Raw genomic sequence first — 18438 nt, 5'->3', positions numbered from 1 at the left:
GTACCTCGATGGTGTAATATCTTATGTAGTAATGAGTGTACCTCCATGGTGTAGTATCTGATGTAGCAGTGAGTGTAGTATCTGATGGAGCAGTGAGTGTAGTATCTGATGGTGTAGTATGTGATGGAGCAGTGAGTGTACCTCGATGGTGTTGTATCTGATGTAGAAGTGGCTGGCGGTCCTGCCCATGTCGGTGGAGGCGTAGTACCCGGTGCGCTCCTCGAAGCGGATCATGCGGGCCTTGTCCAGCTTCCTGCCGGCCTCCACCACCAGCTCCTTCCTGTACAGCATCAGGGAGGGGTCCATCTGAAACATGTGAACACCACTGTTATTTTAAGATATGTTAAGTCCGTGTTGCATATTGGTTTCTCTTTTCTTTCTAAGGCTGCACTTAAACCTGCTTTCTATGCAGTTACTGTTTTTTAATACGGTTTTTATACACCGATAAACAACTGTATTTTTTCAAGCAGAAATAACTTAAAATAATACAATTAGAACTTTTTAAATATTAAAACACGAGTGGCAGTAACGGTCACAATTAAGTTAAGCGTGATATTAGATTGAAATTGGATAACAATTTTACATAACTGCAGTGACCTTCAAAAATCCTGATGTTGATTGTTGATCTTTCACCAACCATATTAAAAAAAAGGTTATAGCTAGCTAGGTCTTTCTTTCCACTAATGAGAACAAAATGAACCCCATAAAAAATATTATACCGGCAAAAATGTTGTTTTACCTTATAAAAAAATTGGATCATCAGAATATTTGTTCTTACTTGTGTCAGGTTCTTTGAACCTTTTAAAATGCTATTGGTTTCTATAAATGAGTCCATTGGTATTAGACCAGGTATAGACAGGTGAATAGTAGCTCTGTCTGTAGGGACCGAAGGGTGCCAGTTCAAGCCCAGATAAGATCAATATACTGCATGTGAACTGGTAGCTGGAGAGGTGCCAGTTCATTTGCTGGGCACTGCTGAGATGTCCTTGAGCAAGGCCCTCAACTGCTCCCATTGGCAGGCCCTTCGCTCTGCCATCTCTTTATTTTTGCCTGTCTATAGGTCCTGTTTGTGCGTTTGTTCATTTCGGGCCTATATGTGTCATTTTAAAAAGACAAGAGTGAAGAGCTGAATCTCCCCTGTTGGACAGACGGACGGACAGAGAGACAGACAGAGAGACAGACAGACAGACAGAGAGACAGAGAGACAGACAGACAAAGAGACAGACAGACAAAGAGACAGACAGACAGACAGACAGAGAGACAGACAGAGAGACAGACAGACAGACAAAGAGACAGACAGAGAGACAGACAGACAGACAGACAGACAGACAGACAGACAGACAGACAGACAGACAGACAGACAAAGAGACAGACAGAGAGACAGACAGACAAAGAGACAGACAGACAGACAGACAGACAGACAGAGAGACAGACAGAGAGACAGACAGACAGACAGACAGACAAAGAGACAGACAGAGAGACAGACAGACAAAGAGACAGACAGACAGACAGACAGAGAGACAGACAGAGAGACAGACAGACAGACAGACAAAGAGACAGACAAAGAGACAGACAGAGAGACAGACAGACAGACAGAGAGACAGACAAAGAGACAGACAGAGAGACAGACAGAGAGACAGACAAAGAGACAGACAGAGAGACAGACAGAGAGACAGACAGAGAGACAGACAGACAAAGAGACAGACAGAGAGACAGACAGAGAGACAGACAAAGAGACAGACAGAGAGACAGACAGACAGACAGACAGACAGACAGACAGGCAGACAGACAGACAGACAGACAGACAGACAGACAGACAGAGAGACAGACAGACAGACAGAGAGACAGACAGACAGACAGAGAGACAGACAGACAGACAGACAGACAGACAGACAGACAGACAGACAGAGAGACAGACAGACAGACAGACAGACAGACAGACAGACAGAGAGACAGACAGACAGACAGACAGACAGACAGACAGACAGAGAGACAGACAGACAGACAGACAGACAGACAGACAGACAGACAGAGAGACAGACAGACAGACAGACAGACAGACAGACAGACAGACAGATAGACAGACACATAGGACCCCTGACCTGATAGGCCTTGTGGTTGATGCCGTATGCCAGTGGGTTGGCCCTCATGCGGACAAACAGGTAGGTGTAGCTGAGCCACTTCACAGCCTCCTCCACGTTGGTGACGGTCCCCAGAGCGATCTGAGTCAGGAGAGAGGAACACATCAGTCTCTGTCTCCATCTAGTGGACACTCCAGATACTGCAGTCTCAACACAAACTTTTTTTTCCTTCTACTCTTCCTAACTGTGAGACTATTTCATTCTATAGCATGATTTGGACCATCACACTGGTCAGACTGCAGACTGTCTTGAGATGAATCTGTTCGTCGTTCCACTGAACAGTGGGAAGAGAGTTGCATTTGAAAAACATCAATGTGTTTGTCATCAAAACAGAACAGGTCTGACTATGTGCTCACAATGAAGCCTTTATCAGATTATGAATGACACACTCCAAAAGACATGATATATAATCACACATCAACAAACAAACTACAGCTACTATCTTACCTTTATTTTGTTCCTTCTTTTTTAATACATTTAACTCATTTATTTTGTCTTGACTTACATTTTTTAGGTCACATTGTAATTAATGATATGATGTACTGAGGGCTTCATGCTGTAATGCATCAGATATTTCAGTGAAAAACCCCCGAAGGTGATTTCAGTCTTGGTAAAACACACACTAGATCTGTGATGAAGTCACTCTGGGACTGACCTCAGCGTTCAGGTTGTCGGCCAGCCTGTCCAGGAACTGGCTCTCGATGGGGTTCTGCTGGGTGAGCAGGGTCAGGTAGTGGCTCAGTTTGTCATGGGTGGTGATGATGGTGCCCTCACCGTACTTGTCAAACTGCGGACGACCTGCACGTCCAAAGATCTGCATGACGTCCAGGATGCCCAGATCCACCAGGGTCCCACGCTTGGCATCGTAGATTTGAGTCCCCTGTTATAGAGACAAGAGACAGACGGGCGTTGAGAGGACTGGAAACACTTGAGCCACCAGAACCTGGACCAAGACCGGCAGACTCAGGGACAGTTTCATCCCCGGAGCTCTGTGCAGTGTATGTACCTAACTATGTATATATCAAAAACACAGGCTTCTTCAGATTTGATGCCAATATAGTTCCAGTACACTCATTACACTATTTTAAATACAGCTCAGTTTTTTCATTTAGCATTTAAGTATAAATATGAATATTGAGATTAATTGTAATGTTTTTTTGTGTGCAAAAAATAAAACACTATCTGTGTTGTGATACATTTATAATATAAGGGTAAGTCTGCTTATGTTCTGAAGTTGTTTTTGTGTATGTGTATATATCAACATTTTACATATTTTCTTCCTCTGTACCATTCCATTCCAAACTATTAAAACACATCAATGAACCAGACCAGGTGACATGATCCATCAACACCATGAACACACACACTGTAGTTCATTTAGAACAACACACACCGTCATGATTCAACAAATGATATATCTTCCTGAGGGACAGACAAAGAAACTTAAACTGAAGAGGAACAGCTAAACAGACTGAGTGAAAGAGTAGAACCTTGATGATGACTGCGTGTGCCGGCAGGTTGACTCCCCAGGCCAGAGTGGCGGTGCACACCAGCACCTTCAGGTGGCCTTTGGAGAACATGCTCTCCATCATGCTGCGGTCGGAGCGCAGCATGCCGGCATGATGGATCCCAAAGCCTTCTGGGAACATCTCCTTCATCTCCTTGTTTCTGGAGCGCTGGATCTGAAAGTAGAAGAAGACATTTTACTTTTCTTAATTCCAATTGAGGAAATGTAGTTTACGCTGTTATTGTATACAGTACAAATACATACATACATATAGGACTATACACATCAGGCCCCAAATAGACACACATGCATTTTATCAGGCGATGTCAGAACAAACGGGGCTCAGAATGGGGCATTTCAGTCTCAAAATAAATTGAAGCTAACAGAAGGGTTCACAAATGTTATTCAGGATTTATATATAATGTCTCAATCTACAGAAATATTTTTCAATGCATATATATATATTTATTGTTTTATGTAAAACAAAATCCACGTATATTTAAATAAAGTTCACCAATATATTTCTGATCCTCAAACAAATATTTTTGGATATTTTTGGATTCAAATATATGTATTTATATACATATATGTATTAATATACATTATTTAAAATATGTTTCATGTGGAAAAATGTAACATATTCATGTTTTTATCATGAAACATATTTTAAATATTTGTTGTTACTTTTATAAAAACACATTTTGGGACTCCCCTGACGCCACCAGCAATGTACTGTTTGTACCCAATCAGATGCCTCCTTCATTTTTAGCCAATAACATCAGTGTAGCCCCATGAGGGGATGTTTAATGCGTTCTGAACGTAGCGTAACATCTACGCTGCGGTCAACTTCAACATGGTGTCCGGTGCTCTAGTTCTGTTTATACATCCATGCTCCCACTGCGAGTGTAAGTTTGGTGTGTCTTGGCTGCATGATTAAATATGATTGAGTTTAGAATTAGAAATATTGCTACGTTATGGGACGAGTATGTACAGTAGCATGTGTATTAGCGTTTGGTGCCAATTTAGCCATATAATGCTAATTTACAAGCTTGTAGCATTTGCTAACGTAGCTAACGTTAGCCATAATGTGATACTAGTAACTAATCAAAACCTGATGGTAATTTTTCTTGCAAATAGCAAAATATATGTAAGAAAGTCACACACACACACACACACACACACACACCACACACACACACACACACCACAACACACACACACACACACACACACACACACACACACACACACACACACACACACACACACACACACACACACACACACACACACACACACACACACACACACACACACACACACACACACACACACACACACACACACACACACACACACACACACACACACACACACACACACACACACACACACACACACACACACACACACACACACACACACACACACACACACACACACACACACACACACACACACACACACACACACACACACACACGATGACTGACAGTGGGCTGAGACCCGGCCTGGCCTGAGGGTAGTTCTCATCACAGGACGTTATCTCTCTCTCTGGGCATCTAAATAGAGGTCAGCGCCCAGCGCTCTGAACACAAGAGAAAGCACATTACTGCCAGCAGCTGTCTGCCTCTCTCACACAAAGACAAAGACCCACACACACACGCGCTTTATGTTGCATTGACTCTCTTATGCTGTATGCAAACCTTGCGGATGTGTGTAATGACTTTCAAATTTAATTTAACAACTGTGTTAAAATGTTCTTTCATTAGGTAAAAAGATTAAGATTATAGAATAAAAAAATGGGGGTTTATACAAATCAAAACATAAGTACAACAATGTTCCTTTATTTAGAGATATTTGTTACCTAATGGATTTGACATCTTTCTTGGCCCAAGCTGCTTTGGCAAAACTGAAATGTGACGGAGTTGCTGCAAAGCATCTTTTTAAAATACAGGAAGCCATGTTGATAATGGTTCTAGCACGGGATAGGAGACAACATTGTTTAAAATGTCATGAAGTTAATGTTTTTTTGAATGTGTTAGATGCCCGAAATGTCTATGGTTTATACAAATAGAAGGGATTTTCACATTTTGTTCTACGAAATACAATACGTCAGTAAATACCCCACTGGTAAATATATGAAGGTTCTTACTGTCATAAAAATGGCGGTCAATAACTAAATTAGACAAAAAAACATAAGCCGAACATTAGCCACCTTTAGCTTAGCAGTGGCAACTGGCGTGATGTCCTTTCATTTACATAGTTAATATTTTTAGTCTGGCAATTGCATTTCGCTTCAAACCTCATTAAAGTGATGTTAATATGTAAAGTTTATCCTAATGAACAAAACGTGTGAGGATCATAAGGGTTTGTTTCTGCAATATTCCAAAATCCAATGGAAAAATCCTACAGCATTTTGCCGAGAGCGTCATTGTGTTGCTAACTTCTGGCTCAGCCCACAAACTAAGTCATCAGTGCAGCACTCGATTAAAGCTGCACTGAGGGTTGACAATAACATAACAATTTGACACGGCATACACATACTTAACAGCCTCTAGTTAGAGGCACAAACATGCAGATGGCTAAGGTAAGCTAAAGGCCTAAGTGAAACTATCAATCAACTACTGATGACTTATATATCTCCATACATATTGCTGGTGGTTTACCGCGCAGGCCTGGAATGAATGCCTATGAAGAAGACTCTTCACTCTGCTCCCTTTTCTATGACTGTGTGTGCTAGTTCATTGTTTGAACTTTTACAGAAGACAAGCATTTCTTTGTGGTAGTGCTTTGTTATGCTAACCCTTTACCTCCATGTTTTGTGCAGTAATGACAATCCCATACATAGGAGACAATATAAATAAGTTATTCTTAATATGATGTGTAAAACCAGGGCCCACTGTGTCCTGGCAGACCTTAGGGCACGCACTGTGCTGTGGAGATCCACCGGAGCAGGGGAAGCTGGGTAATTGAAATGCTCTGGCTGAGGCTTTGCTTTGAGGTGTCAGAGTGTGTTACCACCATGCTTCCAGCCTCTAATCTAAGGTGAGTTAGCGCCGATGTCTGCAGTGCCATGGCTGTATTTGAGATGGCAGTGACCTAAGCTCCTGCTCAGGTCCCATTAGGCCCTGCCACTCGCTGTGCCTCGCTGCAGAGCTCTGTGTGTCCGCAGACAGCCAGCTGCCAGCTCCACTCTCCGTCTGTCACTGCTGGGCCTGGGCAGTGGGCACACATCAGCCAACACCACAGCCCAAATAAACCATTATACGGCTTGGCAAACCTTCTCTAAGCACCACTGAGTGGAGGGGGAATAACTAACTGGTGTAGCATTAATGACAATTTCATTTGAGCACATGTAGATCCCTGATACTCTGAGTAACAGGAAACACAAAGGCATGACCAGAAATGTGGAAGCATCAGTATTAAAATGCAACAAACTACAAAGCCTATACATGTCCTAAGCAGACAGAGATTAACTAAGTAGTTTAACCCTCCTGTCGTGTTCGCACTCAAAAAACTGAAACGTTGACTTTAATTAAATATCTTATGTTAACAGAGTTGTAATAGGTTAGTTGAATGCAATTATATAAAGTAAAAATTAAAATAATTAGGTTCAACTTAATTAAAGTCAATGTTTCAGTGTTTTCAGTGCGGGTCATATCTGATTTACTACTTTCATCAATCATAAATATTGTGTTTTACATGTGATTGCTTAAAGGCCTAATGGTATGCTCCACAGTGGGCATTACCCTTATATTATATATACACTCAACATTACAAATACATGTATACAATTAAATAATAAATCATTTGATTTTCTAAAACACTGTTCTCTTACATGGTTTGTTGGGTTATACCTTTGTCTATAGTAGACCCTACATTATGTTCATCCATCAGATAGTACAAGGTTCAAGGTTCTTTATTTGTCAAACGAACATAGCTACAGTGTAGTTATGTCGATGAAAATCTTGTGTCACAGGCTTCTCCAACAGAGCAACACAAAACACAGATAAACAGAAAAATATAGTGCAAGTAAATAGTAAATAGGAAATACAAGAAGAAAATAGTTTAAAAAAGTGAAATAGTGAAATAGTGCAATAAGAGTCTATATGCAAGTCATTGAAATATGATATATTAGGTAAATAGATAAATAATTTCTAAGTAGCAGCCAGATGAATATTGTGGATGTTGTTTCAACAGTTCAGGTGTTTAACAGTTTTATTGCCTGTGGGATGAAACTGTCCCTGAGTCTGGTGGTTTTAGTCCGGATGCTGCGCACAGACCTACATATCGACAACCATGTTCATTTTCAGTGTCTATTATTTGTATATTCACTGCATATATTCATCTAAACCAGTAGTCTGAAACATTGTCTTAAATAATGATGATTCCTGTTTTTTGTGTTGTATCTATTCATGTATTCATGTTTTTGTGTTAATGTAAGAGCAGTTTAAAAAAGGATCGGTCAAATTTGAACGGGAAAGGTAAGGGGGCAGAAACGAACACAACAGGAGGGTTAACATGACTGTCAATTTCATTCGACCACTCGTAAAACCCTTTTACTTTGAGTTGCAGGAAACACAAAGGCATTACCAGAAATGTGGAAGCATCAGTATTAAAATGCAAAAAATTACAAAGCTCAGAGTTGTAAAATCAGACCAAAAACGTGTGGTGAAGAGCAGCAGATAGGTCTCTACACTGACTGTCATGAGCACCACAGCTCTTCAGTGTGTGCTGAATTGAGGCTTGATGGCTAATTGTTGATTTCATTTAGTGGCCCTTGATAGTCATAATGTTTGGTGCTCCGAGGAGCGGGCTGTTAGCGCTGGATAGAGTGGGAGGATGGGCTTCCACTCACATCCACTCTGCTCCACTTCTCCATCACCATCTGCCTCCATCTCATTCTGTTTCAGCTTCATCTACGGTGGATTTGACTCCACAGTGCCACATTTTATTATTATGATTTACAATTTGTCACAATTATGTTGTACGATGTGTTTTCTTAGGCTGTAGTAAATGAACTTACTTGTAGATTATCTGGTTTAGAATAAGTGCCACATTTTGCACATCTGTGACAAGCAATGAAACGCATATTAAAGTGTTCTCTGCTGCTGCAATGCATTATAAATGTTGCTATCTGTAATGAAACAGTAACATTCTTGAAAACTTTTCGGGGTTTTCTCTTTCCTGTAGTGTGTTATATAGGTTTGTGTGCATGTAAATGGTCTGCAAAGGCTAAAATCCCTGTGTTCCTCCAGAGGGACTTTCCTGATTTTGTACATTCTATGTCTGTTTTCCCCTACTGTGAAGCACTTTGTGATGTATTTTTGTAAGAACGACCCCCCCTCCCAGTTATATAGTTATTGATTTCTATCATATTAAAGTAGATTGGACCTGCTGTGAGCTTATACAACACGAAAGTACAAGTCAAGCAAGAGGCAACAGAGCCCGGGCTTTAATGTTGTTGTGAATCGAAAAACAGCTTCACTGAAATGATTTCATACGCATGTTTCAGGTTCCTGCAATATTCTTTACTGCTGAAGTGCACAGGGGTGGAATCAAGTTTGGTCATTATTGTAAGCATCCATTGTCTCTGCTCTTATCTTGTGCCTTGAGACACATGCTCCATGAGCCTTACATCATATGTATTTGTACACACCTTTAGTACAATAAAAGCAGCATTATGATAATGTTAAAAATGCTATTTGGATGGTTAGCAACTTAAAAAGAGCCTCAACTCGTCCCTAACCTGAATGTCCAGAGATGCTGCTCTACAGTCTGATCTCCTGTTAATGAAGTCATAGTGCCAGTGTCCACAGGAAGTGTACTCCGATGGTTGTCCTGCCCTGTTATCTGTGTGTGGCAGCGCTATTACGCTTGCATCTCTGAAGCGTAACATTGTTATTATCTCTAAATGCTTGTGTTTACTGATAATTTAAATACAATTACTATTTAGAGAATTGATTTTCTTGTATTGTCACTTCTCCCACGAGGTCTATGACAGAGTAGATGGGATGCTCTGGTTTTCTATGCTAAAATACAGATATTTATTAATTATAGAAAATGACAAGATGATGCGCTATGTACAGAACTGTTTAAAGGGGCCCTTTTATGATCATTTTCAGGTTCATATCAGTATGTAGTTTCTCTACTGGGACATGTCTCCATGCTTTAATGTTCAAAAAGCTCTTTATGTTTCTCATACTGCCTGTGCTGCAGCACCTCTTTTCACCCTCTGTCTGAAACCAGAGCCCAGTCTGCTCTGATTGGTTAGCTGGCCGGCTCAGTAGCTATTGGTCAACCGCTTAGATTAGGGTCGGAATGTCCCGTCCCTTAGCCTATCACGGACAATGTGTTGAAGTGCTAACCAGTGTTACATAGTGATGTCACTATATTACAGAAGAAAACAAAGCAGTCCAATGGAGGTGTTTCAGACAGGGGGGGGAGTGTGTGGGAGAGAAAGTCCCTCTGGAAGGAACACAGGGACTTTAGCCTTTGCAGACCATTTACATGCACACAAACCTATAGAACACACTACAGGAGAGGGGATCCCCAAAAAGCAGAATAGGGCCTCTTTAAGTTAAGCTATAAAGTACCAAATCAATTAGAAATGGAACACAATCTTATCTGTAAAGCACACAAAATATATCCTAAACAATGTCTCTATGAGGAGTCTTTTGCTCTTGAACATAGGGGAGGGGGTGTTACAGCAGAACAGCTAACATTGAAATGAGTATTTAATGCTTAACATGCTCTGCAATGCTATAACACACACGGCTATGACAATGGGCTGGAATAAAGAATAGTCCGACTGGATGGAGAGGTACTTGGTTCTCTTCACACTGTCCCACTAATTTACAAAGCTTTCTATTTAAGACAGCCATCTTTATGATATGTGTGTTTGTCACTGCTCTGTCTCATTCCTGTTTCCCCGCAGCCTTTGAGTTGCAGCTCATTGTTGTAGATCAGTGTAGTGGGGAGCTGGTTTGGCACGCTGACAGGTTGTCACGGATCTGCCACAATGAAAGCCCTGCTGGTGGACTAGACTTGTAAAAATAGCTCCAATGAAAGTGAAGGCAGACATTAATGAGCCTGCTCTGGTGCTGCTGCAGAGTCCCTGGAGGTTTGCCACTCAGTGTGTCTGCATCGGTGCATGTTGTCAAACAAAGTGACATGAAAGCTGCACATCTAAAGACCACAGAGATGGAGAGTTTAAAGAGGAAGGAAAAGTAAAGGCACGTCAGTACATCTGTACAGTCTATTTCTACCTTTAAAGTGCATCAGCACTAATGTAACACTCCTTCTTCAGGAAGATGCTTCCCTATCCTAACAGACAAATCTTTCATACCACATGGCATGACGCCCACCATTAAAACTGTAAGTCCATGCCTAACTTGACAGTCCTCAATAACCTCTGAGAGCTCTGTTATGTCATGTGTAATGGACTCATGGGACCACAAGGTGTCTCTTAACCTCCACAGCAGAGTCCTCTCTCCTCAGGAACCAGTCACATGGGCTCATCTCCCAGAACTCATATAAAAAAAGGGGGGAGAAAAGGGAGAGGATGGCAGAGGCTGCATTGTCAGAGTTGGAGCAAATGAAAGTCAAACGGCGACTCGGACACTACAAATGTCTCTGGGGAGAGTTTTGGCACAGGTTCCCTGCACAAAGATGAGGGTAATATCATATGCTTTACACCCTCACACTTATTTTGCTACTTCTTTACATTAAGAGGGTTAGTATTCTGATAAATATCTATAGCTATAGCTGTTTATAATACCTCTGTGATGCTTAAAAAAGGTACATTTCTGACTGAAAATGAACCATCAGCCTAACTGTATGCAAACCTTTCTGCTACATTACTTTATTATTTACTGTAAAATGAGAAAGAAATCCATATATCCAGGTGATGTCAATATTCTATTTCTTCTTCCAATGCGCAGCCCTGCTAACTCATGCCTTTTAGACAACAACAGCATAGATTATTTTAATTATTATTATTTGTTATTCTTCTATCAAGCTTTGATAATAAAGACAAACTTGTTAGTAGGATCAATTCAATGCTATCTTATACATGACACATTTTGTCCACTGAATCTTGTTCAGCAAAATATATTATTAACACAGTAATTGAACAATACTTCTTGTCTTATTCCTAATTTTGGTACAAAACAAACCACATTCAAATATTCTCTTCTTTATTTCACAGTGAATATCAATAAAACCATCACAACAATCCGTGATTGGCTGAATTATTTGCCAGAAGACATGAAACACATTGACTGATCGGACAGAAAATCCATTGCCAACTGAATTCAATTAGGTGTTGATGTCACTAGTCACCAGTTAGACTAGTCTGCCATATCCAGAGCATTCTGCACAGTGCTGAGTCAGCGCTGGTGAAGGGCTGGATGCACACATTACCATTCTGCTGGCTACAGAGGAGAAAACTCTGTGGATGTTTCTCTGTCTTTAAACAATCTTAATCGGTGCTAAGTATAGTAAGCAGTTTTGTAAACGGTCAGACGATAGCAGAAGGGGAGGAGTAAGCCAGGAGAACCACATGTCCAATGGCATGCTGATTACACAGTCCGGTACATAGTTCCAACTTTTCACTACTCAGGAATTCCTCATTTATTTGTCTTTGTAATAGTAGGTCATAGTAAACTGAATACCTTTGGGTCATTTGGTTTTATTGAGCAAACAGTTCATTGTGAAAATATTTGGAATCTATAATAAAAATAGTAGTTGGCTTTATTGTAAGGTATTTTTACTGTATGTACAGCACTTTGGCTCGACCAAAAATCGTTTTAAAAATGTGCTATATAAATAAAACCTGATTTGATTTGATTTGATTTGAAAAATAGTAGTTGGCTGCCGTATTTGCTAGGGTTACTTTTTCTAGGATCTTTCTTTTTATAATAAAAGATGTGCCTTCTTAAACATGAAAGTCAAGCATGAGGCAAATAATCAAAATGTAATTGTACAATTCAAAACTAAGACTATTGGCTCCCCGAGATAAGCAGTGTAAGGTGCTGCTGGTTCATTTTCAGTAATAAATACAACTAGAGAATGCAATTCCTGAAGAAATTGCTAGTGGGAATGCTTTATGCTGAAAAGCTGCCGCTGAATTGCTATGCTGAAATGTAATGTGTAAGAAGAAAGTGAAGAATTTAGATTGAAATGATACATGAACACTGGGGGCTTGAATGTGTGATGAGAGAAGAAAATAAAGTAAAAAGGCTTGGAAAAGCAGCAGAATATTTGAACTGCAAACTTTTGAACTAACTTGATGGCGAATGATCTGTCGCCATGCCAACGGCATTTGATCACATCCCATAATACGCTTAGATGCGTTGATGGCTGCATCGTTACCAAACCTGTGAAGTTTTGGGCCTTTGGAGCATTTTCACTGAAGTTATGAGAAAACCGTGTTTCATGGTGAGCATTGTGTTGCCATGGCAACGGCATTTGAAGAAATCTCAAAACTGTCCCGTAGATGTCTTCACGGCTGGACTGTTAGCACACATGTGAAGTTTGAGCACTTTTTGAACATTTTCACAGGAGTTATACATTACATTAGGAGGTTACATTACTCTCTCTCTTCTCTTGATCGCCCTCTCTCTTCTCTTGATCACCCTCTCAATCTTCTATCGCCCTCTCTCTCTTCTCTCTCTCTTCTCTTGATCGCCCTCTCTCTCTTCTCTCTCTCTTCTCTTGATCACCCTCTCTCTTCTCTTGGTCGCCCTCTCTCTCTTCTCTCTCTCTTCTCTTGATCGCCCTCTCTTCTCTTGATCACCCGCTCTCTCTTCTCTTGATCGCCCTCTCTCTCTTCTCTTGATCACCCTCTCACTCTTCTATCACCCTCTCTCTCTTCTCTTGATCGCCCTCTCTCTCTTCTCTTGATCACCCTCTCACTCTTCTATCACCCTCTCTTCTTGATCACCCTCTCTCTTCTCTTGATCACCCTCTCTCTCTTCTCTTGATCGCCCTCTCACTCTTCTCTTGATCGCCCTCTCTCTCTTCTCTTGATCGCCCTCTCTCTCTTCTCTTTCTCTTCTCTTGATCGCCCTCTCTCTCTCCTCTTGATCGCCCTCTCTCTCTTCTCTGGATCGCCCTCTCACAGGAGAACACTTCACTGTAGGGTTTCTGCCATGTCTCCACTTTAGTTTGACTCTCTTCTCTCTCTTCTCTTGATCGCCCTCTCTCTCTTCTCTTGCTCGCCCTCTCTCTCTTCTCTTGCTCGCCCTCTCTCTCTTCTCTTGATCACCCTCTCTCTCTTCTCTTGATCGCCCTCTCTTCTCTTGATCGCCCTCTCTCTTCTCTTGATCACCCTCTCACTCTTCTATCATCCTCTCTCTCTTCTCTTGATCACCCTCTCTCTCTTCTCTTGATCGCCCTCTCTCTCTTCTCTTGATCGCCCTCTCTCTTCTCTTGATCACCCTCTCACTCTTCTATCATCCTCTCTCTCTTCTCTTGATCGCCCTCTCTCTCTCCTCTTGATCACCCTCTCTCTCTTCTCTTGATCGCCCTCTTGATCTTATGATCTCGGCATATGATGACACCCCATAATTGACGTAGAGCTGTTGAGGGCAGGACCATTAACCATTATCTGAAGTCTGCTGCTCTGAGCATGTCAGTTGGAGTTATGACATCATCGTGTTCCATGACACAGGTGTTTACATTTGAGCTAACGAGGTGTCCAGAGATCAAAGGTTTCCATTGTTCTGAATGAGAGATAAACCTGTTACATGTGAACGTTTTGTTGAAGAACCGTAACAGATATCGGTGAAATTTCAAAGCGTGAAGCATCTCAAGGACCTTGAGTATCTGAAGTGTGCTTTTTGTGTACTTTCGGGTTAATAATGTGGCCTTTTTGGCAGATTAACTAAAAGTGTGCGGCTGCTGCTGTGAGGAAATATCAGCCTGAAATTACAATGGGCTTTAATGGAGACATGTTGAACGTTTTTGTCACTTCATGCCCTCAAGAGGCATTTTGTTTAATTATTTTGCTTAATTATTTGTCATTTTTCAAGCTACGAGATGTTTTCCTACGTTTGTCATGAAAGATTATGTGTCAGGAATGTAGGGTTTGGGAATTATGGCAGCTTTAAAGATTTCCTACACTCTAGCTGTGACATCATGCACTCTAGTTAATGTTAAAATCTGAAGAAAGCCTCTTTAACAAAGGTCTGAACAATGTTTAATATCTCTAAAAGTAAGAATCAGATTTAAAAGTTGTGTTACACGAATAATGTCAGAAAGATGTGTAACATTTTAAAGTTGGAATGAGGTTTCTGAGTGAAAGTATGAAGGAACAGTTAGCAGTTGAAGTCGCATGAAGATTGTTCAAGTCTGAAGATTTTCTCCCTTGACTTCAATGGTTAAACATGTGATGAATTATGGGCTGTATCTCTGGAATTATGAAAGTTATGAATGATTAAAGTAATAGCACTCGATTCCCGACCGAGCTGAACGTTTTGATGTTTGAACGGAGTTTCTGCGATGTTCAATGCAGGTGGAGAAGACCGGCAAAATAACGGGCGGAATAAAATTAAAGAATTTCGTGTGTAGAAGAACAGATAGTTGGAATGCTGTTACAGCATTCCCACTAAATTACTATAAATGTCCTTTTACATCTATCGACATTCCAACATAATTTCCTTATTTTGTTTTCAAAATCAACATCTGGGGGGCATTATGTTACCGAACACACTTGCATATGCTTTCAGTGGGGGATGCACTGCACAGAGTAATCTTCACTGAGCAGGGCCTCTTGATAATGGAGAATGATAATACAAAAGTTATGACAAGATAGAGTAACTGTGGGTTTGAACACACAGTGGCAGTTCTGTCCCACACAGTGAACTTAAATAAGGCCATGTGCTCACTATCAATACTTTAGGCAGTATATTCTAATGTTTATTTGATATGAAAGCTATTAAAACCCAAGCATAAGGGGCACTGTCAGAGTTATGTACATATACAAGGGATAAAATGCACATTTTACTTTACTACAGTTATTTTACAGCTTTAGTTACCTTATAAATGAAGACGTTAACACAGAAACAATATGAGGAACTGTTAAATAATATGTTTTGATTTAGGCTAAAATAGCCAACATTATATTTTAGTACCTAAGACAATGAGAGAATTGATAGAAAGTTAATTGGCAGCAATTTTGCTAATTGTTGAACTCATTTTGATGTCATTTGATATTTATCAAACGTGAATATTTGCTTTTCTTCAATGAATACTTTTAATCTTAATACCTCAAGTACATTTACGTGATCATACGTTGAGTAAGTAGCATTACAGAAGCAGGATTCTTACTTGTAATAGAGAATTTTTATAGTGTAGTATTTGTACTTTTGCTTTAGTAAAGGGTCTGAATACTTTAGGAGTGCGGGGCTACTGTTTGAAATGCTCTCATGGAAAGTGTTCAACATCAACAGCACTTTATCATCGCTCACCACAAACTGTATTTAACAAGAATTGATTGGAGTGTGTGCATTAAGATATCTAAGCTTGATTGACAGCCTCTCCAATCCCCGGGGACTAAGCCAATTAAATAACATTAGCAGAGAAAAATATGGTGGAATCACTTCTGACTTTCAAAGCTGGATAAATAAATGCTAAATTATATGGCTGACCTTAGAGGTGCTTTATTTCACTGCATATGCATATTGGAGATTAAAAAACACCTATAAATATTAATGTGGGGCCATTTCCAGAGTGCAAATAAGCAGTGCATTATCTCTGTGTGGGCTTAGAGTGGAATCAACCTGAGCCTCTTCCTTCAGAGCAGGCCCGACTGACAAACACTCAGATGGACTAATGGAGTGGATAATTCTCATTATGTTGGGAAACAGGCAGAAGGGCCAGGAGTGAATTAACGTACAGTTAGTGCAAACACAACACGCTTCATTCATGTACTTATACTGCGGGAACACTTGCACAAATGCTTTTAACGTACTGTTTCAAAGACTAACCAGGCCACAAAGACCCATTTTTAGTCCCCTAACATAATCTCTTGTCTCCATTTCCAGTTTTAGAAAGCATGAAAAGTGATCTGATTTGTATACATATCCCATTTAAATAGAGGAGAGATTACAGGCGCATCAATCTTGGCTCAGCCCCAGGGAATGAAGGAAAAGGTTACTAAATTTATCACTCTGCCTTCTGTTGCAGGAGATTTAAATACGCGAGTCGGAGTCTTGACTGGCTATCCTCTGAGGGAGAATGTAGCTCCACCTCTGTGTACTCTCACAGCAGAGAAACCATTAATTACACATGCGCACACACACATACACACACATTCACACAGAGGGTCCTGCTCTCATGCCTGCCCACACATGTAATGTAGCACCAAAACTGTGTTGACAGTAATGATGAGCTGCATTCTCTTTTCTTATATCAAACTTGTTCTCTTTGGCATAACTGGTGTTAGTCTGTGTAAATGTGCAGTCGTGTAAAAATGTGGAGCATTTTGTCCCAGACAATCTTTATCTGTGACTTTTCCTCTGTTTCTGTTGTTGTGTCAAAGTTCTATGTCTTATGTGGGACATCAAATAAATGCAGCACAGCAAAATCTACCTGCATTTCCTCAAATTAAACCTTTGAACGGCTCTTGCACTCCCATGCTCTGGTGGGCTGCACTCTACCTGTCCACACCCATGCTCTTCCGAGTGAAATGATACCTCCCGCAAGTGTCTGTGACAATCAGTGCATGAGTTATGTAAGAGGGGAGTGGAGCTAAAGAGTAGGGGCCGGGGCAAAACATTATCTATAAAACAGGAACTCTCTGCCGAGTGTTCTGCTGCCGTTCATAAGAGTATACCACAATCATTTCACAGTGTGGGCGTGGCGAATTCAGAACCCAACCCCCTTACCAAAAATCGGTTTTCACATTAGCAAACTTTTGCAAACTCAGGTCCTCTGCTCCGACTTTGTCGTTGCTCGGGCCCTAAACATCTGAGATGAGAGCTTGTTGACTTATATAATGTTGGGGCTAACTGTCAAACTGCTGTAGCTGGCACGCTAACCTACGACACAATAGTTAGCCATAAATGCGCCTGAACTCGGGAGCCACGCCGAGAAATCTGACTGTGAGAACGAGTTTATTCAAGACATGTGGCTGAGTTACTCACTGGCCGTGTTGCCTGTTTTTGGAGTTTATACGTCATCAGAGGACGGTTATGTAAAAGTAGATGGCGGAACAAAGTTAATAGAGCATGACATCATCAGGTCAGCACTGTCAAGGCGCACATACACATTTGTGTATCAAAGTTCACTTAAGTAAATTCAACAGATTTACTTGACAGGGCAATTCCATGGGAATAAACAGATAATGTTTGTTTTTGTTTGTGAAATCTTGTTCTTGGCATATTAACCAGTTTTGTAACCAACATCAAACACCATAACCTCTGGAAACGTTTACAACAGCAATTTAGCCTATGGGATTAGAAAAAGCTAATGTGACTGACTATGCTGAAAACCAAAATGACCAATCATACCCTGACAACCCTGTGTTGTTGTGAGGGAATTTAAGCTAAAAGATTTTAGATGATGCTTTTAAAAGGACATTGTACCTGTTTCTCACAGTGGCCGTAGTCTGCCCCCTGGTTTGGTTGGAAGACGCATATCTCTCCATGGTTCTTGGCCATCTCGATCAGACCCATTGCCGTCCTCACTGTGGCATTACGGGCGTGGACAAACACCATCACCTAAGGCATACAAAGACAGAAGATAAGGAGGAACACAACATTGACACATAATCACAAAGAA

The 18438-nt window shown here is 40.8% G+C and overlaps 1 protein-coding gene across 1 annotated transcript in view; it reads right to left on the bottom strand.

The window, feature by feature from the left end:
* ascc3 (activating signal cointegrator 1 complex subunit 3) overlaps window positions 1-18438 on the bottom strand; it is a 165503-nt gene that overhangs the window by 66259 nt on the left and 80806 nt on the right. Inside the window, exons 14-18 of the mRNA XM_034115595.1 lie at window positions 18243-18377; window positions 3632-3823; window positions 2797-3021; window positions 2103-2222; window positions 142-306 (exon numbers count right to left, since the gene is read on the bottom strand). Of these exons, the coding sequence (XP_033971486.1) occupies window positions 142-306; window positions 2103-2222; window positions 2797-3021; window positions 3632-3823; window positions 18243-18377 (837 nt within the window). The remainder of the gene's footprint in view (window positions 1-141; window positions 307-2102; window positions 2223-2796; window positions 3022-3631; window positions 3824-18242; window positions 18378-18438) is intronic.

Source organism: Trematomus bernacchii, unplaced genomic scaffold (assembly GCF_902827165.1).
Source record: "Trematomus bernacchii unplaced genomic scaffold, fTreBer1.1, whole genome shotgun sequence".
NCBI lineage: Eukaryota > Metazoa > Chordata > Actinopteri > Perciformes > Nototheniidae > Trematomus > Trematomus bernacchii.
This window is presented reverse-complemented; position numbering and strand designations above follow the sequence as displayed.